At 40.7% G+C, this 25,021-nt stretch overlaps 2 protein-coding genes across 5 annotated transcripts in view; one reads left to right on the forward strand and one right to left on the reverse strand.

Annotated features, from left to right (window-relative positions):
* cacna2d3a (calcium channel, voltage-dependent, alpha 2/delta subunit 3a) overlaps positions 1-25,021 on the reverse strand; it is a 129,954-nt gene that overhangs the window by 15,244 nt on the left and 89,689 nt on the right. For all 4 annotated transcript variants that reach the window (XM_074644206.1, XM_074644204.1, XM_074644205.1 and 1 more), the window contains 13 exons: positions 24,861-24,935; positions 20,430-20,513; positions 20,260-20,331; positions 19,517-19,578; positions 19,323-19,390; positions 17,610-17,655; positions 17,016-17,113; positions 16,808-16,901; positions 16,436-16,531; positions 16,130-16,251; positions 15,206-15,283; positions 434-495; positions 6-50 (listed from right to left, as the gene is read on the reverse strand). In XM_074644206.1, the coding sequence (XP_074500307.1) occupies positions 6-50; positions 434-495; positions 15,206-15,283; positions 16,130-16,251; positions 16,436-16,531; positions 16,808-16,901; positions 17,016-17,113; positions 17,610-17,655; positions 19,323-19,390; positions 19,517-19,578; positions 20,260-20,331; positions 20,430-20,513; positions 24,861-24,935 (1,002 nt within the window). The remainder of the gene's footprint in view (positions 1-5; positions 51-433; positions 496-15,205; positions 15,284-16,129; positions 16,252-16,435; positions 16,532-16,807; positions 16,902-17,015; positions 17,114-17,609; positions 17,656-19,322; positions 19,391-19,516; positions 19,579-20,259; positions 20,332-20,429; positions 20,514-24,860; positions 24,936-25,021) is intronic.
* lrtm1 (leucine rich repeats and transmembrane domains 1) lies at positions 5,320-11,272 on the forward strand. Its single transcript, XM_074644210.1, has 4 exons — positions 5,320-5,685; positions 7,469-7,853; positions 7,960-8,165; positions 9,821-11,272. The coding sequence occupies exons 1-4, from the start codon at positions 5,649-5,651 to the stop codon at positions 10,345-10,347; spliced, it is 1,155 nt and encodes a 384-aa protein (XP_074500311.1). The 5' UTR covers positions 5,320-5,648; the 3' UTR covers positions 10,348-11,272.

The raw sequence follows: 25,021 nt of genomic DNA on the forward strand, positions 1-25,021 counted from the left end.
CCGACCTCATCATCGCAGCTTATGGAGCATTTCCCATCTAATGCTGCACACTGTAAGATGAAAAGAATACATCTGCATACTGTATCTGCGTGGCACACTAAATATTCAGGCTTTTATAGATTCATCGATCCCTTTTGTCAGCTGAAAACCTTTACTGGCATCCAAAATCTTTTTCAAATAAATAAGTGGAATATAACAGACTGATGACCTTTATGTGTTAAAAGTTCTACCAAAAAATCCAAACAGCTTTCGTGAGTCCTTGAGTCATTAAATATTCATAACATGTAGGGACATACATTATTATTCAAGTACAAAAATAGCATAAAACAAAGGAAACTTTATGAAAAAGTAAATTTTTTATTCAAGATTTAAGTGTGTTTGTATTATATATATGAATTATGTAAGCATTCAGGATGTGTCTATGCATGTGTACCTGTCGGCTGGCTGTCCAGAATTTCTTCTGAAAGAACTCCAGTTTCATCTGGATGCCCACAGCTGAAAGAGAGACGACACGGTCATATAGACGTAGCAAATGTGATTGCACTGTGATCTTTTTCACAACAGAAGTCGTCCTACAGGCAATAGAGAGATTATTAATACACACACAGAGTCAAAGTGCATCTTTCATTAACCCCAACTGAGGGAAAAGACACACAGACATGTCCATTGCTGTGAACCCCTGCAGGAGTAAAATAGGCCAAAAGGGCAATTGCACCCTGCATCATACATGTGTCAGTTTATACAGTATGTCTGCAAGGCTAAGTGTGTGTGTTTGTATATAATACTGTGCTATCTGCACAGATGCCGTTAACCACACTCAAAATTCAGTTTCACACCATTTTAAACCAGACCTCTCTCTCTCTGTGCCCACATGAAATCAATCCCATTCCTCAGTGTGCCTCCCTGTTGTTATCCCGATAGGCATTTATAGTTGGTACACAGAGCTGCTCTCACTTCCATAAGCCTCATCCCAGCAGGTCCCTAAATGCACAGATCTGACCAGAATTCCTCGCCTGGAAAAAAAGCAGCCACTGACATTAAATGTGTCAGCTTTTTCAGAGTTGGCTGAGGAAAGATTGACACATTCACCGCAGGCTTTAACTTCCCTCCTCTCCTCCTCGTCCTCCTCTCCTTCTACCCCCTGCTGCCAAGACTCAGAGGACCCCAGCTTTTCCTCAGTGGGGGTCTGCCATGCGTTTAGGGGCTGTAAGTCTTTCCAGGAGCACAATTTAGAGCTTCATCCAAATGTAGAGCAGCCACAGGTAGTAAACTAAACAGACGTGAATGTGGCATTCGGACGGATTTAACAACATAAACTACAGCAAGACAGATATATCGATTGGCTAACATTTGTCGACTTAGACATAGGACGATTATTAGACACAGGGGAAATGATAAAAATGTCAATGAAATACAAGCTATTGTTTGCTTTCTTTATGTCAGCTGAGTGAAGGTATTTCACACTAAATGAAGGAGAATGCAAAAAGACTGAATGTAAGGTGTGTAATACATCTATAGTATTTCTAAGGGGCAGAATCAGCACTGGAAGCTTAAACAGTGACGAATGTGCATACATGCATACAAGCTCCAAAAAGAAAAGTGTGCCAGCGCATCGGGGTAAAACTGCCTTAAGATTGCGCCAATAATAAAGTTGATAACAATGAAAGTCACGAAATGTATTGTGCTCCATTACCAACTCGTTTTTGTAGCTGAAAACATGATGTTTTGACTCTTAGAAGAGCATCTCAATCCTGGCTACACAATGCCAAGCACACATTTCATTTCCAAACTGCATCTCAATAATACTTAAAGACGTTATATAACTTTGATTGTGGTTTATTTAGTCAGTGTATATTTAATTTTATATACAAATAAGATTTGAAGTCAAGTTTTCAGGGGCTTTATTGCGTTATACATCTATACACATATGTACAAATTCCTTTTTGCAAAAATTAGTCATGTTGTAAATTATGAATTTATCCATTTATGGGATATTGGAGGAGGTATGTGGCGATTCATGTATCATAGATATCTTGAAGTGCTTGTGAATAACTTCACAATTATTATTGGTGTTAAAGAGGAAAGATTTGATTGGACTGGTATCAACATCTCACTGTTGTGTAATTGGTATCAACCATCTTTAATACCTGTCATATGATACAGCGTGTCAATTATATATTTAATAAATAATTGAACAATAACTATTAATATATTGCACAAATGTTGATTTTGATCATGTTATATAATTTTGATTCTATACACACATGTACACAAATAGTATTTTTATAATATACAGTATTTAAGAATCAGTATTAGTATTATTATACTGTATGTCATTAACAGTATAAATGGTACAATAGTTGTAGTAGTGGTAGCAGTAAATGTAAACGGACATTGGTTTACAGCCTATGCAGTGTTTCAGTAAAAGCACCCATGTGATATTGCACGTAGAGAAACACAGTAAGAGAGTTACAGTGAGTGTGCATGTAAATAAAAAAATCCTCACTTGAAGCTAAAATAAAAAAATACCAAAAGCTTCTCTGGATGTCAACATGCGAAGAGAACATTATCAGTGAGACATATTCCATTGGTTTGGCACTTCTTTTTGCAGCGTGCTCATGCATTTGCATGATTGTTTACGTGCAGTGTGCAGCAGTGGGGTGCTGCTGTGGCCTGTTTTAGCCCTTGCCCAGAGGAACAGGTGCAGATTATCCCGTCATAAGCTTTGCCAGATCCTTTCAGCAGCCCACCATTTCTACACCCACATGGAAAACCCAGGAGGAGAGGCTAATTTAAGATGCTGGGCAGCAGCAATGGAAACACACATGGTACAAAAGCAGGGAGAACCTACATCATTACGCCAATAAAAGATACAGGATCATCTTCTCGTAAAAAAGCTGTAAAAACAAAAGGACAAAGGAGTTCAAATGAAGTTGTCAGATAAAAACACTGTGAATTCTGAAACATGAAACCGTCAAATATTTCGAAGATGTACACAGCTCATCTGAAACATAAAACTGTCTATTTATATGGGATTGTAAAATGAATAAATCATCATTTTAAATATAGTTACATAACATAGGATCTGTTCAGCAAGGAAAATAATTCATGGAAACCTAAATCCAATACGAGCAGTACAGGAGCTTGCTCTGTAAAATTATATTAAAGGTTAAAAGTGCACTGATGTTGGCTGCTACCTGGAAGTCGGCTCAGAGCAAAAAGAGAAGAGCTCAAATCTGTCTCACTAATGCTCCGGATTTTTCTGTACTATGGGGGAACATTTAATTTCCCTAGGTATGATTTAAGAACTTGGGGGTATTTATGCCCTGAGCTGGGTTTATGAGTCCACAGATGAAGAGAAGTTAAACACCGCTCCAAATCCACCCCATCACCAATCTGCTATCAGTGCAATCCCAGGCAGGGATGGATGACAACCGCTTTAAATCCCACAGATATCTGGGATTCTAATAAGGATTGTATACACGTATACATCCATCAGCGCAAGGGTGCATCCGAGTGTGCGCATGTACTATATGTGCTGCAGCAAGGGGCGAGCACTAGTGTTTCTGTTCTCTTTGAGTGTGTAGTGCGTGCATCAATTCACACCCCGGTGACGGCACCGTTAGGACAGGCATAAACCCCCATACAGTCACACAGAGCTGTCGGAGAGATATAGTGATTTGCAAATGTGGTGGTGCATTCCACAGCAGCTACACAGGCAGTGCAGGGGCGGATCATGTCAAGATGCTGAGCAACATTCACAGGATGAGCAGAGCAGGAGGCTGTTGTTAAGGATGCCAGCAGTCTACAAGACTTAGGCTCCACTGACCTCTCCTTCCTTCCTGTGTGTTCTTGTCGAAGCAAAATTGAGACTAATCGTTGTTGCAGAATCAAAATAAAACATTCAAATGATTCATTCATTGCTTTACATTTGAAAAACATATGAAAAAAATCTATCTGTATTGGCCAAATCTCAAATAGCTCTCTGAAGGAACCATAAGATTTAATCGAAAATATCATATTCAAATCATGCAAACCATGTTTATAATTTGCCCTTACGGTCTTTATTCCACATGCATTAAATGCATCACAGGAGATGCGCATGGTGATAATATATGACAATGTGGTCAGAGGAGGAATAGTAGGGCATGTTTTCGCCCTCTCTCTCGCTGTCTTGTTGTAACTTGATGCTTAACATTTAGACGTTGCAGTCTGTACACATCAACAATATGGGCTTTTAGCAAATACAAAGGTGTCATCACACATTTGAGGATGTATTTGCCTACACAGGTGCACATCATCACTCAAGTGTGTATGTGACTGTGGATGCAAGTGTACGTGTGCGCAGGTGCATGACCTTATGCATCTATTTCTTTGAAAGCATCTTCGCGTGTGCATTAATTGCTCAAGGCTGATTTCTTCCCACGTTTACCGCAACAAATTAACTAAGTATAAGCTGGCGACGCATATTGACTTCCCTTTTTACTGTGTATGACAGAATGAAAATAATTGTCATGCCCTTCAGCAGAAGAAAGGATATAAATATGGATAGACAGGAGAGCAAATACCAGGGAGGGTTCTACTGCAAGCCAAGGTCAGCTTGTAAGCTTAATCATATTCATCGTTAAAACTGATTCGATCATTAATCTCTTCCTGTTTCCTTCTTTGAAAGGCCTTTTTTTGCTTCTCCTTCAAGCGAACCATGAGGTCGTATAAGCTTAACAGTCAATCCATTTACATGCATAAAAAAAAGCAACAACTGCAACGGCTTAATATCCCGCTGTGTGCGTGTGTGCATGCGTATGTGTGCATTCGTGCGTTCTGTGTTGCCGTGCTGGGGGCGTGTTCTGCCAGCCCTACAGCCCACGGCTCATGCATAATATCACCAGAGCATGCCACAGCAATGGGCATCCTCCGAATGGTTTCACCGTGTGTTGAAGTGTTTTTCAGCGTTTGTGTATTTGACACGACGCGATCCAGGTCTAAATTTGTCTTGTTCAACTCTTGCCAGAGCAATAAGAGGTAACGAGAATGTCTGCGTACGTGTGTGGAGTGCACGCTGTGATTTAAGAGGAGCAGCTGTCCACTGGGAGATGACAACACCAACACATTCCCCAATGGATTCAATGGAGGAGCAGAAATAAAATAAAATCAAAGCAAGAGAAAAAGGAAAATAGAAACAAAGGCGAAAAAAACAGCATGAAGAAAAATACAAGAGACAGTAAGAAAGAGGTTGCGAGGTAGTGAGAGAGCTACACAGAGAGAGAGAGAGAGAGAGAAAAAGAGAGAGAGAGAGAGAGAGAGAGAGAGAGAGAGAGAGAGAGAGAGAGAGAGAGAGAGAGAGAGAGAGAGAGAGAGAAAGCAGAGCTCTCTAACTCCAGTGATTCCCAGACTGGCTGGCAGTGAGCTCTGTGCTCTGATCTGCCCGCTCTGATGGGGTTTCATGCCAGTGCAGGCAGTGTTGGGGATCCTGAGGGCAACACGGGTTTCTGCCGCTGATCTCGGCCTCTTTAATTCCTGCATATTGAGCATATCAGCCTACACAGATGAGAGTCAGGATGGCTAATCTCAACCTGCTACTGGCGGCTAATGGATCATCAACCAATGACAGTCACTAGAATCCAAAAAGGGAGCTAAAAGAAGATCGAATGCGAGAAGCCCAAGGACGACTGGCAGATATGAGAGGTAGGAGCTCCATCACTGGGAAGAATATCAACATGAATGCATTTGTGTGTTTGTGTGTGTGTGTGTGTACAGTACATATGCATGGCTAGGTGGGCTGCTAAATCTAGTATGTTGTGTAAACTGTTGTATAACTGAGTGGTAATGAAGCATGCACTGCTCTTTGCTTACAACACTTGCACATATGTCAGCACTGCATTCGCACTTTTATGTTATACATTAGTATTGAGTGTTTCCCTTTGCAAATAGCTATTGACATTGGTATCAAGGTGATTGAAAGCCGTCCTTACTGTGTGTTGTGTGTGCATGTCATTACAAGCTCCTCTCTGTGTACTTTGGGCTGGAGGGACACATCAGAGCAAAGAGCTATTCTCCTGTGTTGACCTCATTCCAGAGCTGCTGTTACAATGCTCCACTGAGCTTTATGTGTGTCCATGCATTGTATGCATATGAGTTTGTTTACGAGCATGTGCGCACGTGTGTGAGCACATGTGATTGAATGCATTCTTGCATACACACACACACACACACTCTCCTTTCACTAACAAGGATGCAATTAACACAGGGCTTTGCACTACAGCACGCTCAATCTCAACCCAACCGTGTTCTGATTGTTTTTGTTGACGCAAGCGGCATAATACCATAACAGCAACACTGCCAAGAGCTGCCGTACCAAACTAACACCTGAGATCAGACCGCCTGGGTATTTCTAAACCTGCAAATCACAATCCACTGCAAGATGTCCACTAGACGGACTAAAATGATGATTACATGCTTGTTAATGGGACACTGTCACCCTAATTAGTAGACTATGTTACAATAGTGTTAATCCCCAAAAATAGGGGATAGAATGTGTCATGTGATACTACTGCAAAACTACTGGATGCTAAATAGAAGTTTAATTTAAACAATTAGATTTTGCTGTCCCATTTAATTCAACATTCCTCAATGGTTGTGTGATTGTCACAGTTAATAGATGCACAGTGTTCCCTATAAGTTTCAGGTTGATATGAGACTCACAGCTGCTTCACGAAGGCATAATTTCGGAGAAGATTTTAGTGCGAGATGCCGCCTGATACAGGAAAAGAAAGAGAAAATTCCCATTTGAGAAAACATGAAACATCCCCAATCAGTAACATGGCTGCTGAGTGTCTCAGAGGAACATGTTATGCCTATAGAGATAAACATGGTGCAGCTAATCAATCTGTTCAGGTTCTGTGTGTGAGTGTAACTTGTGAGCCAGCTACATTCCCAGGCTTGGGTCTGAGCTTCATTTCATTGAGCCTCGAGCTAGTCCAGCCAATGCTATAAATACCGCTGTAATGTTCTAGGAGGAATGGACATGTGAAGTCATCTCAAAGGGAATCAGACACCCAATATCTGCTGTGTATGGATTTGTGTGTGGGTGGAGTGTGGGTGAGGGGTTATGAGTGTTTGGTGAAGTCACCCAGGGCCATTGTCTAGTGGGAAGTGGGAGTTGGCATATTAGTAATAAGTTTACTTTCTTGTTTATCAGACAAAGAACAGCAGTATGTGGGCAAGTGAACTGCATTCTTTTCTAAAGACCTTATTTTCAAATGCATTTATCTCTAATATCTATTAAGGCATTTATTTACTTCAGTGAAGGTGATTGAAGCCTGTGGTGTGAATGTATGCAATTATGTTATTGTAGTCTACTGAAAGATGTCACATCGTTGGTCAACCTAGCAAATAATATATATATTTTTTCATATTTAGCTGAAAATACACAAGCAGAGATGTTTAATTTAATATTCTGTCTCCACAGTGGTACTGGTGTGTGCCCTCCTCTCCCTCCTCTCTTCGTCACATGCCTGTCCAAAGGAATGCAGCTGCAACAGCAACACCAAAGTAGTAGACTGCCGGGGTCGAGGCCTATATGACATCCCCCGACGACTGCACCCAGACACCCAAGAACTGTACCTCCAAGATAACCGCATCAGGGGGCTGGGATCGATGGCTTTCCGAGAAATACCGCTCGTCCGCATTCTCGATCTATCTAATAACTCTATAACATCCGTTTCACCGACCGCCCTGCTCGGTCTCAGGACTCTACAGCGCCTCAGCCTGGCCTACAACAGCCTGAAAGAGCTGGACAAGCGGTTGCTCGGGCCCATCCGCTCGCTTTCGCACCTTGACCTGTCACACAACAGGTTCAGCTACAAAACTGGATCAAATTTGTCGTTTTTCAAACAATACACACTGTAAAGTAAGTCATTGTATCTTATGTCGTTTCCTTGCCGTGTCCCTTCCCTGCAGCCTGTGGGGTTTGCCTGGAGCCATGGGGGAGAGTTTGAGGAACCTTAGCCACCTGGGGCTATCGCACAACAGGCTAACACGATTGGACCGCTCCCTGTTGGAGGCACTGAGCCGCCTGGACAGCCTCACTATACGAAGTAACCCCTGGAGGTGTGACTGCCAGCTTATAGGCCTCAAACTCTGGCTGGAGACCTACCTCTTTAAAGGTTAGACCACTAGTAGTTCCAGGCATTGGCTGGAGGAACGTTTCCAACTTTCATCCATCTCAGTGACTTTCCTGCTGGGCATTATATTAAAATATGGTAATACTGACCTTTAGCACAGGATTAGGATGAAGTATCCTAAAAGAGTAGAGTACTACTCTAGAGTAGAGTAGAAATGGCTGGTCTCTATATTAAAATGACCAGTTTACACAATGAAAGTAGAGCCTATTTTTAGGGGTGTAGGAAAATATCGAAAATTGTGATATTATGTTTTGTGATACTGTATCGATTCTCAAAACATTGTATCGATTTTTAATTAATAGTTTACATGCAGAGATTAACATATATTTCATTTGCAAAGAGATGCGCCCTCTCAGTTTGAGATTGCATAAAAAAGTTAAAAAAAAATTCCCACTCAGTTCTCACACAGTTTACCTAAAATTAGATTTTAAAATATCGCCTTGCTTACTATATCGCAATATATTGAATCGTAACCCCTGTATCATGATATGCATCGTATCACCAGATTCTTGCCAATACTCAGCCCTACCTATTTTAGTGATTAAAATAGAGCGACTGACCCCAAATGGATATAATGTTTAGATATTTTGCGCTTGGAGAGGTTGACACAGTGGAGTTAAGAACAAGCTAAAAGGTCTGTGCAGTAATTAATGATGGTGGAGTGGAGCGTGTGTGCGAGATGTTGTTTGCCGTGTATCTGTGGAAGAAATGTAGGTTGTTTTGGCTTTTATACTACTATTAACATCTGATGAGTACTGCGTTTGGGGCAGAACTGTATTGAAAAATGCTATGGTGATGATTTACAACATTTACAGCAGAGTCTTTATTGTGACTGTTGCCTCACTGACCTTAAAGCTGAGCAAAACATACCATGCAGCAATAAGAAGTTGTAATGTTAGGCACTCTATACAGCAGCTCTTATAACTACGATGGTGATCTTTACAGTCAGAGATAGAGAGTATATTAAGAGTTAAATTGCCATCTACATTATTCTCCATGCTACACCAACCCCAGCATGCATTAGATAACAAAATAACCAGTGAAAGCTAGGCTCGCTTGGAGTTGGCTGGCCCGCCTACATGCCTATGTTAGCCTGCCACAGCTTTCCTTTTAGAGGCTGAAAATTCTAATTACTGCAAAACAGAACAATGGACCCAGATACAAGGATGTACGCTCAATAGAAAGCCAGTGGTTAATCAGGCAGGCAGAGAGGAAGTGTGTGACAGAGCAGGCTCGACATGAATATCGAGAGAGATGAATAATAATAAAGAGATTTACGGGACAAACAGAGGGGCGGCTAACAACGCATTCTCCGACAGACTCGATTCATTCAGCTCCAGTGGTTGAGGTGTTAATCAAATCACACTTGCTAATGCGGCCCATTAAAGTAAGCCATTACACCCTACATTAATAAATATCTAAAGTAATGGGCTGGTTCAGGCTCAGCTATGATGATTATGATTGTGGCCTCCTCTGTAGTGAGCTGCCAAAAAAAAAAGGAAATGAGCAATTAACAGAAGGTAATGTACTTATAATCCACAACAACCAGCTAATACATGCCTCCCTACTCCTTCCTGCCCCTCAGTCTGTCTTCTACCATCCCTCTCTGATCTAACTATCTAACTTTGATCCCCAAGGTGGAGTGGTGGATGAGGTGCTTTGCCACCAGCCAGAAGAAATGAAGGATAAAGACTTGCAGAAAGTCCCTTACCAGCTCTTCCACACCTGCATGACCACAAGCTACCATTACCTGTTTGCCAACATACACCACCTAGAGAGCGAGAGGCTAATGCGAGGCCACACCCACGGCAACCACGCTCATCCCTCTAGCCACGCCATCCATGTCCCCATGGCAATGGGGGAGGGTTTTGGTGGCGGGGGAGCAGGCGGAGCAGGAGCAGGGGGTTTGCCAGAGTGTGAACCTAAGCAGAGGCCGCGGCCTGTCAACCTGCGCCATGCGATCGCCACGGTGATCATCACCGGCGTAGTGTGTGGGATTGTGTTACTGATGATGCTGGCTGCGGCAGTGTACGGCTGCGCCTACGCCGCTATCATGGCCAAATATCAGCGGGAGCTCAAGAAGAACGAGGAGTTGGCAGCGGCGCAGGGGGCAGATCACGCCAAGGCAGATGAGAAGGAACCACTGGAGAATGCTATCGCCTAGGAAGTGATGACATAAACCCTGAACTTAAAACCTGGGTCTCAACCCAATCCTCTCTGGATGCCATGTGTGTGTTAGTGCATGTGTGAGGGAAAAAAAGTATGACTCTTTATGTGTGGGCGTGTGTGTATGTCCACCTCCTTTCTGAGACTTGGGTAGCTAAACTCCACAGGTATTTGACTATGCACTGGTGAGAAGAGCATCTTCTACTGTATGCGGGTTCGAGGGGCAGGCCAAAGAATCCAAAAGGAATCAATTCCATTTTTTCTGATAAATGCATATCACAGATAGGAACAAATCGCTATATATTTATAATTGTGTATTTGTAGGTATAATAGTAAAGCTCTGGTATATAAAAAAAATGGATTTCAGAATTTGTTGTCTTTTGGTTGTTGTTCATAATTTCGAGTCTGATTTTGAAAACTCATAGTAGGCAGCTGCTGTCAGTTAAGTTCTGTTTCTTGTTTGTATCATTGACGTGAGAGCATGAGAAGAACGAGTGTTTGTGTCAGTGTTTCATTTGTGCTCGAGCGTGCGTGTGGAAATAATATACTGTATGCATATATTTATAGAGAACTTAAGAGTCTGTGCCTAATAGCGTGATATAGTTTTTTGAGGAGGAAATATGTTTTCTTAAAGGATATTTTTCTGAAGTGAAGATGGGAAATTCGTTGAAGCAATAATGAAACAAACTAAAACGAAAACAACGACAAAACCTGGACTCGGCCTTGTTGTTTTTCTACGACTTTACAGTTTCATGATTTTGAATTATCATCCTGCTGCACACAGTCACACACACACAAACTTTTAGATCTACAGTTTTTGAGATCAGTTGAGTCTTGTTTGTGAGTTAATGCTGATCGCATAATGGTAGTCGTGTCATTCAGTATGTATTATATAAAATAAAGGGAGACATTTTACCTGATTATTATATGTCTACTGGTAACTAATTTGAGAAGACATGCATTCTTAATTGGAAAAAGTATACAGTATTTAAAAGAGGGGTATTCTGAAAAAAAAGATATCCAAGTGGATTCTACTGTTTAAATGTATTTCCTTTTGTTTCACCAATTTTTTTATTATTTAAAAAATTAAATAATAACTCAACTTCATACTCAATTCTGGAAACCAAGTCACATGTCATGTAGCCGTAAAAACCTCTGGTGAAAAGAAAATGTCACAGACAGTAATACCAATTTCTCAAAAAAGTAGGAAAATGCCCCTCATTTAAAGGGTTACCATGGTAATCATGAAATTAATAAACATTGCATGGGTGTTTTTTCCCCTCTCAGTTTAATCTGTTGCTGGCACAGTAACATTTTTTCGTTTATTTATTTTTTCGATTAATGGAGTTTCTGCTGAATCATTATTATGTCAAATAACCTGACAAGAGAAAATGGTGAAACACACACTTATATGAAAACATTGGGGATTATACTTGACAAAAGTTCAATAATTTGCTACTTTTGAGAGATAAATGTATGTTTGGATTAGGACTGCAACTATAATAGAGGAGTAAAAAAATATTTACATTTAAGATGCTGGAATCAGAGAATTTTGACTTTTATTCTTAAAAAAATACTCAAACCAAATAACTGATTATCAAAATAGTTGGCGATTAATTACTAATTAATTAATTAATCGTTGCAGCTCTAGCTCTAATATTGCTCAACCTTCTTTTCTTTCTGATGGAGTTCACTGGTAATATTATTAAAGTGCAACAGCAGGTAAATCTGATTCCTGTCTCTTGATTATTTTAATATTTGTAAAATGTCACAGAGAAGGTATTGAGGCAATGTTTTTAGATGATATTAAAACATTTTAGCTTGTTGTGTACATTACAAGCATTATTATTATTATCTACATATTGATAATTTGCGTTCAGCAGTGATTTTCAGCTCACTCAGTGTGGTGTGGACACACACGAATGTACACAGATGCCTTTGGTCTTTAACGCCTGACCTGAGTTTTGTGGTTCTGTATATTACGGCAGCAGACTCGCTGCACGTGGCTCAGGATGTGACCACAAACACTGACACACACACACACACACGCGTGTATGTACGAACACGGTAACATTGTGACTCAAGCGATGTCTGCAGGGCCCGTGGTGTGTGATGTCATCAGCCTGTCCTGTTCAGTTAGTGTATTAGCGTATTCACAAGTCTACAGCTCAGTGGAGCGCAGGGCAGTGAAAACTGGCCCTAACCGGCCCACGCTAAATTTGCATTCCAGCTTACATCTCTCCTCCCATCTGACTCTCTTATATAAAATCACCCTTGCAGACATCACCCGATCCGACGAGCATGATCGTCATTACTGTACATCAGCAACCAACGTAACAATAGGGCATTCATGAAACCCTGTTACTGATTAGTCATTTGGAATTGCTGCTTAACAGCATTTGAGAGAATGATATTATCTTAAAACAATAGTGATCAAGTCAACAGTGTCAAATAATACCGTGGGCTGGTGTAAACTGTGGGCTGCATGTGAACCGCTCTGCTAGAAATCTGATGCATGCTCTATGTGCAGGCGTGTGTGCGTGTGTTTGTGCACGTTGTGGCACCGCACAGACTCTCCCATCTCTGTCCTTCTGCTCCAGTGGTTTCCCCCGGGCCAAGAGTACCCACAATGCACTGCTCTCATGTCAACGCATTCAGGCACCGTGAAATAATTTTCTCTTTCTCTGCCCTTTTTATTTCTCCTCTTATTTTATCACTGCTTTTCCAAAAGATTTTCCTCTCTCTCCTTTCTTCAGTTTTTTTCTTTCCTCTGTCAAGATATCTTTCTGTGATTCCCCTACTGGCATCGCTGGCCCTCGTCTGTCGACAGGAGAACTTACACAGATAATCATCAGAAGCAGCTTTTAATATGAGGCAAATGCTGCGCTCCATATTGGTCATTGGCGAATATGTTGGGCAGTGGAAAGGATTGCAAAACTTCAAATACAGTACTGTACACTGTATTTGAATAGAATAACTTGCACATTCAAGACATTTATACTGGGCGACTACTAAAGCTATCAATGTAAAGTACAGTGGGAAAACAGGACTTCCAAAGGGCATGCAGAGGATAAACATAAAGAAAGTTGGAGACACCCTACTGCAAGCAGAGCTGCCTGAGAAATAGCATTGAGCCAGAGACACATTGTCTACCTATCAGCATATTTCAGTACTATGTTCCTGCAATAGAGGAGGCTGCAGTTTCAGGGCCGCATTTCTAGGACCCTAGTTAGAAATAGCCTACGTGAAATGACCACAACCTCAACTGTAATACGTAATTTAACACATCACGTGCCACCAACATAGGTTTAGGCTCAGTCTATAGGGACTAAGCTTGGGAACTGGAGGGTCGTCGGTTCAAGTCCCCGCACGGACCTAGACCCCCAAACTGCTCCCTGAGAGCTATATAGTAGCTGCCCACTGTTCTTAATACTAGGATTGGTTAAATGTAGAGAGTAAACTTCACTGTGTGCTGTGCTGTGTAAACTGTACTGTGACAATAAAAGCTGATTTACATTTACAAAACTACTTATTTAGGTTTAGGAAAGAAAAGAGCATAGTTTGAATTAAAATAAGAAATGTTATGTTTACGTATAACTTAACTTTTGCAAACGGCCTCCCTGATTGTACAGCAGAGGACGACAGAACCTAAAGGTCTCAACAACTCCTGAGTGAGAGAGATATATGCAACTAGCAAACCCGAATATAAATAACATGTTATTGACATTTGACTGGCTAATAACACATAACCTATTGTGGGGGTAAACAGGCAGTCGGCACAGTTTTATTATTATGATTTTTTAAACTTAATTAAAAAGGTAAAATAATGAGGATTTTACACTGAAGACAGTAGGCTTTGCGAAAAACTAGGGTCCTACACATGCGGTCCTAAGACTGCAGCTTCCTCTATTGTAGGAACATGCTACGCGCCTATATAAACCACTTCGTACTTTTGTATTTTGCTCAACGTGTGCGTTTGAAAATTTCGACACACAAGAAGCTGTAATAAAGATTCAAATTTTTGCAAACAGGGTGCTTTCAACTTTCTTTATGTTAATTACTTGCAAACAAAAAATATAAGTTTATTTTCTAACGTGTCGTCCTCATCAGTATTGCAAAGTACCACAGTAAAAGTATTGAATTAGTTACACAAAACGATGACTGGAACCCATCTTTGTGCCTTCAGGGAGAGGCGTGTAATGCATGAAGTCATATTTTCTATACAACTTTCCTAAAAATAATACCATAACTACTGTGAAACCATACATCTATATGACCATGTCTCTATTCTCCCCCAAATTTCCCCATTTCTTCCATTTAATCTGCAGTTCCTTTCCTCCGTAACTAAGTTGATGGCAAACAGAACAAGGGCCGCATGTCATACCATCAACTTGCTGATTGCACAAAGTTGCATTATATGGGCGTTACATTGTGGGGCTTCTGAGTCACCAGGACGTGAGATGAGGCAGGCCACAATGAAATCCTCTAGGCCACAATATGCCTTAAATAAACACAGGGGGGGAAAAAACAAATGCACAAAAGGCGTTTATGAAACTGGCTTCTATTAATATATGTAGATATAAATACGATTCAAACATCTGTGCCATGTTGCACTCTCGCCTTCTTCTGAGCATATATGTCCATGCAGGGGCAAGCGCGTGGACGAAAAAAGCAGCGCAGTCAGTACATGTGGGCAGTGAGTGTTTCAACTCAAAAAGAGGAAAAGAAGTAGTGTTAGATGACTTCGAACGGGGGAAACAAAGCCCACATAGCCGTGTGAGGAGAGAATATTGCAGCCTCGGTCGATGTAGAAGTGTGTGTGTGAGAGAGAAAGAGCCACTTGAGTCCCCACTTACCCGCAGCTATGGGTGATTTCCTCTCATCCAGAAGCTGAATGGCGGTGCTGGCCAATACGACACTCTTGTTTTCTGATCCTAAGCCACACACATAAAAGGACACACAAAACGCACAGAAACACACACACAGAGAGAGAGTTCACATCACATATCATAATTCCTTATTAGTTCTGAACTGACCACAGGGTGATTGGAGAGAAAAACCCTGAACATAAATACCACAGAGTACTATTTCATGGCTACAGCTAACTGCCACAGTCCGGGGAGGAAGAGTGCATCCAAGGCAAGTCCGGCGAGTAAATAAGAGGCTTTCAGATCACTTGTATTAGCTGGCACTAATGGAAAGCCTGAGGCCGAGGACAGAAGAGAACACATTCTCCCTTTGGAGGGGAAACCATTTCGTAGAGACGTAGTTAAACTACATATGTGCGAGGTGCCTGTGTGTGTGTGTGTGTGTGTGTGTGTGTGTGTGTGTGTGTGTGCGCTTTTCTGTGAGTGTGTGTCTGTATGTGTGTTCTGGCCAAGTCACTATGGAAAGGGCTGAACCTCCTCCTAACGTATCTTATTTCAACCCACAGCAATCAGCCCTGTCCACAAGAACACAGCCCAGAATTAATAAGAGAGGAAGGGGAGGTAGAGACGCATGGCGAGAGAAAACGACCAAATACGGGTGAAAGAGGAAAAGAGGAAATTTGAAAAAGGTCATTCTAATACAACTGCGTATTAAGTTTTAATTGTGCAGTTGACAAAATGCGAGTATTATGGTGGTGCCAGTCTCCCAGCGACTATTATTTTCATTATAAATTATCACACTAGTAATAGTGACTGTGGAACTAAAAAGAGTTTAAAAGTAATAACAAAAACATTTGACTTTGCGGGGAGAACTGATTCATCGTCTTTCGAAAATTTAAATATACAACTAACCTGAGTTGAAAGGTAGAGAGTAGACAAAGGTGCCAGGAACTTGTTCTGCTGCTCTCTTGTACCACAGGGGAAAATGATCGGCGTTGAACACCCCCTCTTTGTCTTCAGCTGTCAGGAAGTCTCTTGAAGCAGACGGGAAACAGAGGTGATGAAGATACAGAGGAAGGATGCACAGACACAAAACATAATATATACATACTTATTGGAAGCATAAACAAAGAGATAATCAACAAATGCAGTCCTAAGCTTACAGTATATATGTGTAAATATACATATAGACTGAATACATACACTCAGTATACTTACTGGTTTGTAAGCTCGTCCGGCACCACAAACAGGTTAATTCTGGACAGGCCTGTTCTTGAGCCTAGGTAGGCGATCTCCACCCCTTTATCAGAGTTCCTGTGTGGTATGACACATAAATGCAGTTACCTGTGTTTGTGCACAACTTGCTATCAGCATAAATGAAACAGAACAGAGGCTTTTACAAGAGCCCTTGATTTTTTGGTTTTCCGTAAAGGTAATTTCATGCAATAATTAACATTTGATTTCTGCAAATGTCTGTCGCGTTATTCCTATTCCTATTACCATTTCAAAGAGTAAAATTGGTCACATTGGAAACATTTTCTGTTTTTGATAAGCACAGTAGGAAAAGGCAGAGTAGTGTGGGTCACATACTCGGACTTATTTAGCACGAGGCTCGTCCAGTAGGCCTCCAGAGGGGCAGTCACCACCGCGTCGAAGAGAACCTCCTGAACCAGCTCCTTGTCACCTAACAAAACAAATATATTTTTAACAAACCAACCACAACACATAAAAAACATTTAATGCTATGTGCAGAAAGAGGAATGGGGGGGGGGGGGGTTAGTAGATGAGTTTAACTAACATTGTAGGTGGGGTTCGTGTCCATTGAGGTAGAGTTTGATTGCCTCCATCTGGGACAGGTAGCGGTGCTCTGGGTGCTCGTCTGTGTTGCAGTACGTCCTGCAATATGGACAGAATGGACAATAAGGACATAATAACATGTAACACAGTCCGTGGTACAATTGGCACCAGCTATTTAAAAGCTGAGCTTTTAGATGATAATCTGCCAAGGATTATAATCATTCAAGCTCGGACAAATAGTCCAGTTGCTTTCAGTTACTTTTTCATCTCTATGATGAATAAAACGTGAAGTAAAACAAAGAAGGTTTTCCCATTTACGAGCATTAGTTTGAAAAGCGTTTGCTGTAATTTATTTAGATGTTTGTTCCGAATCCTGCTGACCACAAGTCATCAAGTGACACAAACCATCAAGTCAAAGTCCTGCAGATCCCAAAGCTGTTATTTAACTATTGTATTACAGTTAGATTGTAGATTTATTTGATTTTATAAGCCCAGAGTATATTTAGGATACAGTCCAATCACAATGTGACTTGAATAAGGGATGAGGATGTTATTGCCAGAACAGAAACATACAGCGGAGTCGATATGATCTCACCATTCATCTGCCAGCGCTACATCAGGATGCTCCAAGTCATGAAGTCCTGAAACAAAATAAGAACTATATATCTCAAACTAAATAAGCAAAAGCACTCAATATGAACTCATAATAATAGGGGTAGGCATCTACACTTCAAATGCACACACTCTTAAACACATACACACACACACACACACACACACACACACACCAGGCTTGAAAAATGTGTTTTTTGAATGGATGTGACAGGTCTGATTAGATCAGGAAGAGCCAAGTCATGCTCAGAGGGCTCCGCATGATGGACATGTTTAGAGAAACACACAGACACACACACTCACACACCACCACCACATGAATATTAACATACATGAGGCTGGGGATGAAAATAGACACACACAGAGGCACACACAGGCAGGGCCAGACATATGCACTGTCAAGACGGGGACACACCTAAGGAGCCACTAGAGAAATATTTAACTTCCTGTCTAATTGTGGCTTTCAAGTTCATTATCGCTACATTACTATTAAGTGTGTGTGTGTGTGTCATAGACTATATAAGCGTATAGTTGATGCGTGCTTCAACATAACTCCTGAGTCCATATTTTTCAATTTCAATCTTTAATTGAAAAAACTTTCTTCATCAAAAAATACAAAAATGAAACGTGGTAACACAATAAACACATTAAGGACTATAAGCACGTCAAAGAATATTGTGCTCTCCAGGCTTTATAGCTTTAATTAAATGAACTAACAAGCACAGACAACTTGTTATACATGTTATGGGCATTCAGCAGCCAGAGCTGACTGCAGTCCTTATTGCTTCAGTTTGTCTGTAATTGCTCTTGTTCTTTCTTGTATAGTTTTCTATAGTTATACTCTTATACTAGTTGTATATTCCTTTTATTTGACTTTAATTATTCTCTTTTTTTCCTTTGTACTTCTTCTGTCTTTGTGCTGCTGTACCACTTGAATTTCCCCTCTGGGCATCAATAAAGACGTATGAATCTGTAAGGACAGCCTCTCCAGCTTGCTACCTCAGCACAAAGCATTTTATATATATTTATTTAACCTCGTTTCAGTCCTCGCCATCAAGTATCTGGTGCTCCTTTTAATGTAGCATCTGTTGTGTATGTTTTAATGTGTCCTGTCTGTCTGGATGTGATATTTTGTGTTTTAATGTTCCCTTTTTAATACCAGTTTTTGCACATTCAAACCAAAGACAAATTTATGCCTTTTGTCCGCAAAAAGTAGACAATAAAGTATTTTCTATTCTATTATCTTATCTTAATTATGCTTTTTGTGGTTAAATTATTAAGGCTGCTTATCCATAGAAAATAAAAAAAATAAAAATATATAAAACAAATATTTCTCTTTTCCACTGTATAAATGGCTCTAGCAAGTACATTATGCTGCTAATTCTTTTGTATTTTCACCTCAGTAAATTTTTGAAAGCAGGGTTTTTACTTGTAATGGATTATTATATTACATATACTATATGGTATCATATGTGATATTCTTTTTCTTCAGTAAAGTATCTGAACTTTCACCATTGCAGCAGCGTGAAGAAGTGTTAGCTGAGTGCGAAACAGAGACATAAAGACAATGAAAGAGAGAGAGAGAGAGAGAGAGAGAGAGAGAGAGAGAGGGGATAAAGCAAAACAGACAGAAACAAACGGGAAACAAATGAGAAAAAGCGAGTAAAGCAGATAAAGAAAATGAAGTATTTCCTACCTTCCTCCACTGTGACATTCCCTCTGAAAAAATACTTTCCGTGGCCTCTGGAAAGAGCTACCCCTAGACTAGAAACAACAAAAAATGTTTCTCAAATGACAGCTCACCAGTTCTTTTTAAGAAAACTGAATACTGATGCTTCAGTCATTCTAAACTTTGTTCACAGCTCACAGAAACGTCTCCAGTTTTCTTACCTGAAAGGAGTCCCCTTGATGTCTGTGTAGTAGTAATCATTATGCAACACCAGCACACGTTTCTGAAATAAAAGAGATTAATACACTCCATTATACGCTGCAGTAAACAGCAGGCAGTGTGATGGCAGTTATCTGATGTGATTTCCTGCAGTCTGGCTCCATCTAGTGGTGCAGGGAGGACATGCTCTGGTTGTCACAAGGCAGATGGATGTGTGTCTTTGCAGTGTGTGAGTAGTTGGATAAGGATTGTGATGAATATGCATTTGTGTACATTTGAGTGTGTGTATGTATTTACATATTGAATGCTTAATAATCAGGCTAATGTATAATGCTCTTTACTAAGCTTTGAAAATGCACACACACACATAAACCCTCACGCACACCTGAATGCCTCTCTTTCTCTCTCTCTCTCTCTCTCTCTCTCTCTCTCTCTCTCTCTCTCTCGGATAGGAAAGTAGTAAAAGAGAATCATTGGGCTGCTGTCTCTCCCGTACTCAGCAACATGTGCTTGGTAGAGATAAGGGGCTCACACTCACAGACAGACACACACCCGTGCATGCAGAGCAAACAAAATCAGAAACAAAATCCCCAAGTCAATCCCGTACATCACTGTGCCAAGTGTGACAACCCCTTGGCAGAGTGGATTGTCCCTGCTGAGTATTTTCCCTGGCGCACCCTTTGGGACCATCAGAAAAGTGCTTGTTTGTGTGCGTTTGTGGATTGCAGAATTTTGGATTGCTCACCCCTTTGTCAACACTCTTCTTCACCTCCATGGAGAAGGTCCCCGTCTTCCTGTTGACCATGGCATTTCTCAGCTAGCAGCACAAAGCACATACCGAATCTCAAACATCAGATTTGCATCGAGAGAGGTACTGTGATGACGCTTCGTGTGGATTTACTACAAGAGTCTCACCGAGTCGTCCTTGTCCTCCCACTCCACCTCAGACAGATCCACGCTGCTGTAGTTTGGCTTCCTTCGCTTCTTGCCGTCTCCATACTGGAAACAGAGGCGCATGTCAACACGCATGCATGCACAGACAGAGATACTGGAGACAATGAAACACATAGAGTATACTGCACCATACTAGGGCCACAACTAATGACTATTTTTACTATCACTGAATGTATTGTTTTAATGCCTCCTGTGTACAGGTGTTGTAAATTAGCGTTTCACTACAAACACTAAACATGGTGCGTCTAGTCCTTGTGCATACATATTAGGGCTGTCAAAGTTAACACGATAATAATGTGTTAACGCAAATTTGTTTTAATGCCAGTAATTTAGTTAAACGCATTAACACAACTTGCGATTTTTAGTTTGTAGTGGGGTCAATTTCAAAGCTAGAGTTAAGATACTGGTATCATATGAAACTAGAAAACCTAAGGAATCCATTGGTATGTCATAATAGCTTGTCGCCAAGGAGGTTAAATAACACTCCAAACTTACGCGGAATTTTGGTGAAGAAAAACCGGCATGGCCATTTTCAAAGCAGTCCCTTGACCTCTGACCTCAAGATATGAAATTACTTTGTTATGATTTGAGCATATTTTTTATGCTAAATGCAGTTCCTGTGAGGGTTTCTGGACAATATTTCTCATCTGGAGAACCTTAAATGAAATAATGGGGAGAAATAAAACTGGGAGCCCTTCTTTTGTTCAGTCGGATGGCAGGTTTTTGACTAAACCATTTGACATAGCCAATTATTTTAATGATTACTTTGTGAATAAGGTCGATGCACTAAGGAAGAATATGAGCAACATGGATTCCAATACTCTCAACCTTATAAGTAAAAATATAATGATTAACAAAAGTTGTTCATTTCAGTTTAACAGTGTGGATGAGAGTGAAGTAAGGAAGTTGTTAAAAGCCCTTCCTGATTATGGCTCCGTAGGCACTGATATGCTGGACAGTAAGGTACTTTGTCTCTCAGCCGATTACATTTCTGGTCCCATATGTCACATATTAAATAAATGTCTAATGGAAGGTATATATCCTAGTATTTGGAAAGAAGGTAAAATAATTCCCTTACCTAAAGATGGCAGATTAACATTTACTGGGCAGAACAGCAGACCCATCAGTATTCTCCCTGTACTAAGCAAACTGATGGAGAGAATAGTCCATTCACAAATACAAGATTACTTTGACTGTAATGGCCTGTACACTAGATTTCAACATGCTTACAGACATCACTACTCCACTTGTTCTGCACTAACGCAAATGACAGACGACTGGCTAAAAGAGATAGATAATTCTAGGATAACAGGTGCAGTGTTACTGGATTTCAGCGCGGCATTTGATGTCATAGATCATGACCTTTTAATTAATAAACTACAACGTTATGGATTTAGATCAACTGCAATCACATTTATGAAGAATTATCTTTTATGCAGAACACAAAGGGTGTATTACAATGGCAGTATGTCTAACAGTAAAGGGCTTAACTGTGGCCTGCCGCAGGGCAGCTGTCTTGGACCTCTCCTGTACTCCATCTTCACAAATGACTTGCCATCTGTATTGCATAAAGCCAGTATACAAATGTACGCCGATGATTCCACACTGTATTACGCAGCAAATACAAGCGGCGAACTAGACCAAGTTCTATCTTCAGACCTAAACTTGGTCTACGATTGGATAAAACAAAATAAGTTGGTACTAAATATCTCAAAAACCAAATCCATTATTTTTGGATCTAGTCATAAGCTGTCATCTATGCCCACAATGAATCTCTACTTGGACAGTGAACCTATACAGCAGGTGGATAAGGTCACATTACTGGGACTAACCATAGACAATCAACTGTCATGGGTCGAGCACATAGAAACAATTGTCAGGAAAATGGGAAATGGTATCTCCATGGCAAAAAAATGCCTTCCGTATGTTCCAGCACACGTTCTGGGACAAGTAGTTAAATCTTTAAGTTTAAGCCACCTGGACTATTGCTCACCTGTATGGTCTTCTGCACCGAAAAGCATACTGCGGAAACTACAAATTGCACAAAACAGAGCTGCAAGACTTGTGTTACACTGCCCCATGAGAACGAACACAGACAGCATGCATCATAAACTGTCATGGTTACCAGTAGAGAAAAGACTTGCCTTAAGCACAGCGACATTCTTTAGTAACAGCATTTATTCTACTAAACCCGAGTTTTTATACAGTCAAATTAGCAGATGCAGGGACGTTCACAGTCATTTCACTAGAACAGCGGGTGATGGCCAACTCATGTTACCTCACCCAAAATCGAATGCCTTAAAAAAGACGGTCATTTACCGCGCCATCACTCACTGGAATAGCTGCCCTCTTCACATCCGTCAATCCTCTAACAAATCCACATTCAAATACCATCTACGAATACATTACTTAAACAGCTGATCGATAGTCCAGTGTTGGTCATGTATGGTTTTCTTTGTTTTCTTTGTTCCTTTTTCCCTGATGATGGGCCTTGAGGCTAAACAAAAAAAAAAAAAAAAAAAAAAAAAAAAATTGTGGAAGATTTGTGTATGAATTTGAAATTTGAAATTTGAAATTTATATATGTTTGAAAATTTGAGTGTTATTAGTGTAACACAAATGTGATGTTGTATATAGTATGTATGTGATAAATTAATGTACATGATTTCGGACCCCAGGAAGACTAGCTGGTGCCATTGGTATCAGCTAATGGGGATCCTTTTTAAATAAATAAATAAATCCCTTTAAGGTACATTTCAAACAGATAAAAAATGTGTGATTAAGTTGTGATAAATTGTGATTAAAGTGGCAGTAGGCAGTATATTTTTGGATAATAACCTTTCAGCATATTGTAATTCAAGTGTTTTGAGAGATAACTAGACTTCTGCACCTCCTCATGGCTGTTTTCAGGCTTTAGAAACTCTAGCCCGTGACGGGAGACTTTGACCAATCACAGGTCATTTCAGAGAGAGAGCGTTCCTATTGGCTGTGCTCCTGTCATGTGACCGATACTTGGCGTACCTTGGCTGCCTAGTTTGACTGTTTGGTCGGAGTTTGCGAGTGATTGAACGCCTGAGGTAACATTCTCAAATTGTTTGTTTTGTTCAAAATCCAGTCAATTTATAATGACATAAATCAGATAACAGCATCATTTGAGAAGCTTAAAGCAGCGAATAACTGACAAATGAAAATGGACATAATGTATTTTCTGTCAGGACAGGAGACAGTTAAGCTTAGCATAAAGATTGGAATCAGAGGGAAACAGTTAGTTAGCTATACTTCTTGGCTGGGAGCAGTGATTCCCTGGTCATTACTGTGAGGTTGCCAGGTAAATAGGCTATGCTAGATTAATTGTCTCTTCATATTAAACGGACAGTAAGGCATCGATCATCTCACCTAACTCTCGGCAACGAAATGGATGACTGTACTCCCCAAAATGTCAAACTATTCCTTTAATCGACTGATTGTTTCAACACTATACCTGCACTGATGACTTGTCTTCTTCATAATAAGACAGATTTAGATTTCTTTACAGAGGGATGACCACATTTACTGTATGTGTTTTAGAATTTAAATAATACAACTCTAATCTCCTCTCCCTCTCTGGTTACCTGGCTGACCGTGTTTGATATGGACATTAAGTAAAGACGACAGAGGCCAGAGTATTGGGCGTATTAATGCTTACTATATGTGTGTACTTGTGAGTCCCCCACTCCATTCATCTGTCAGTGAGAACAGCCTCCCACCCCTCATTAGTTGTTAAACACTGTCCATTAACGTCTTTAATTAGACAGCAATTAAACCATCTGTCTGTCTGTCTCACTGTCGGTTCTCTCCTCTCCTCCATGTCTGTTCTCCTCTCATCCCTCCATATCGCTCCATTTTCATCCAGTGTTGCACCCTGCTTTGTCACCCTGCACCTATTCTCATGTTAAGCAGGTTCCTTGCTCTCCTCAAATCTCCCTCCCCTGCCTCTCTGCACTCTCTCCCCTCATCCTCTTGTGAGAGGAGTGAGTGAGTACAATAGAGTTAATCACAGCCATTCAGAAGCTGTATCTCTGTCTATTCACAGCACAGCGGAGGCCTGGAACACACTCCGCTCATCTACATACCGCCACGCAGCCAAACACACGCGCGCTCCGCACGCCGCATAGAGCACCCACACAACTACGTGCTAATTTTCTATGTCAATCGGCATCTCAATGTGACAACCAAATCAGTAATTGACTTGACATGAACTCAAGAGTTAGTATTCCTCAGTCGCTTGTACAAAATAAATTAATACATTTGAACTTCAATCTCTGCGCCCTAAAAGGGGATTGTTATGATAATAAGGTTCGCACTCAGTTAACTTGTTACAGAGCATCTGAATGGCGCTGGAGGTAATACTCACAAGTGGCCGTAGATCTGGATGGGTGAGGATGTAGCCGTTGTTGGTGATTGCAAAGGCGTAGCCGTGAATGCCCAGCTAGGGAGGACACACACACACACACACACACACACACACACACACCAAATGAATGCATGACCAATCTGTACCGATTCTGAATTGTA

This window comes from Sebastes fasciatus, chromosome 8 (assembly GCF_043250625.1).
Source record: "Sebastes fasciatus isolate fSebFas1 chromosome 8, fSebFas1.pri, whole genome shotgun sequence".
Taxonomy (NCBI): domain Eukaryota; kingdom Metazoa; phylum Chordata; class Actinopteri; order Perciformes; family Sebastidae; genus Sebastes; species Sebastes fasciatus.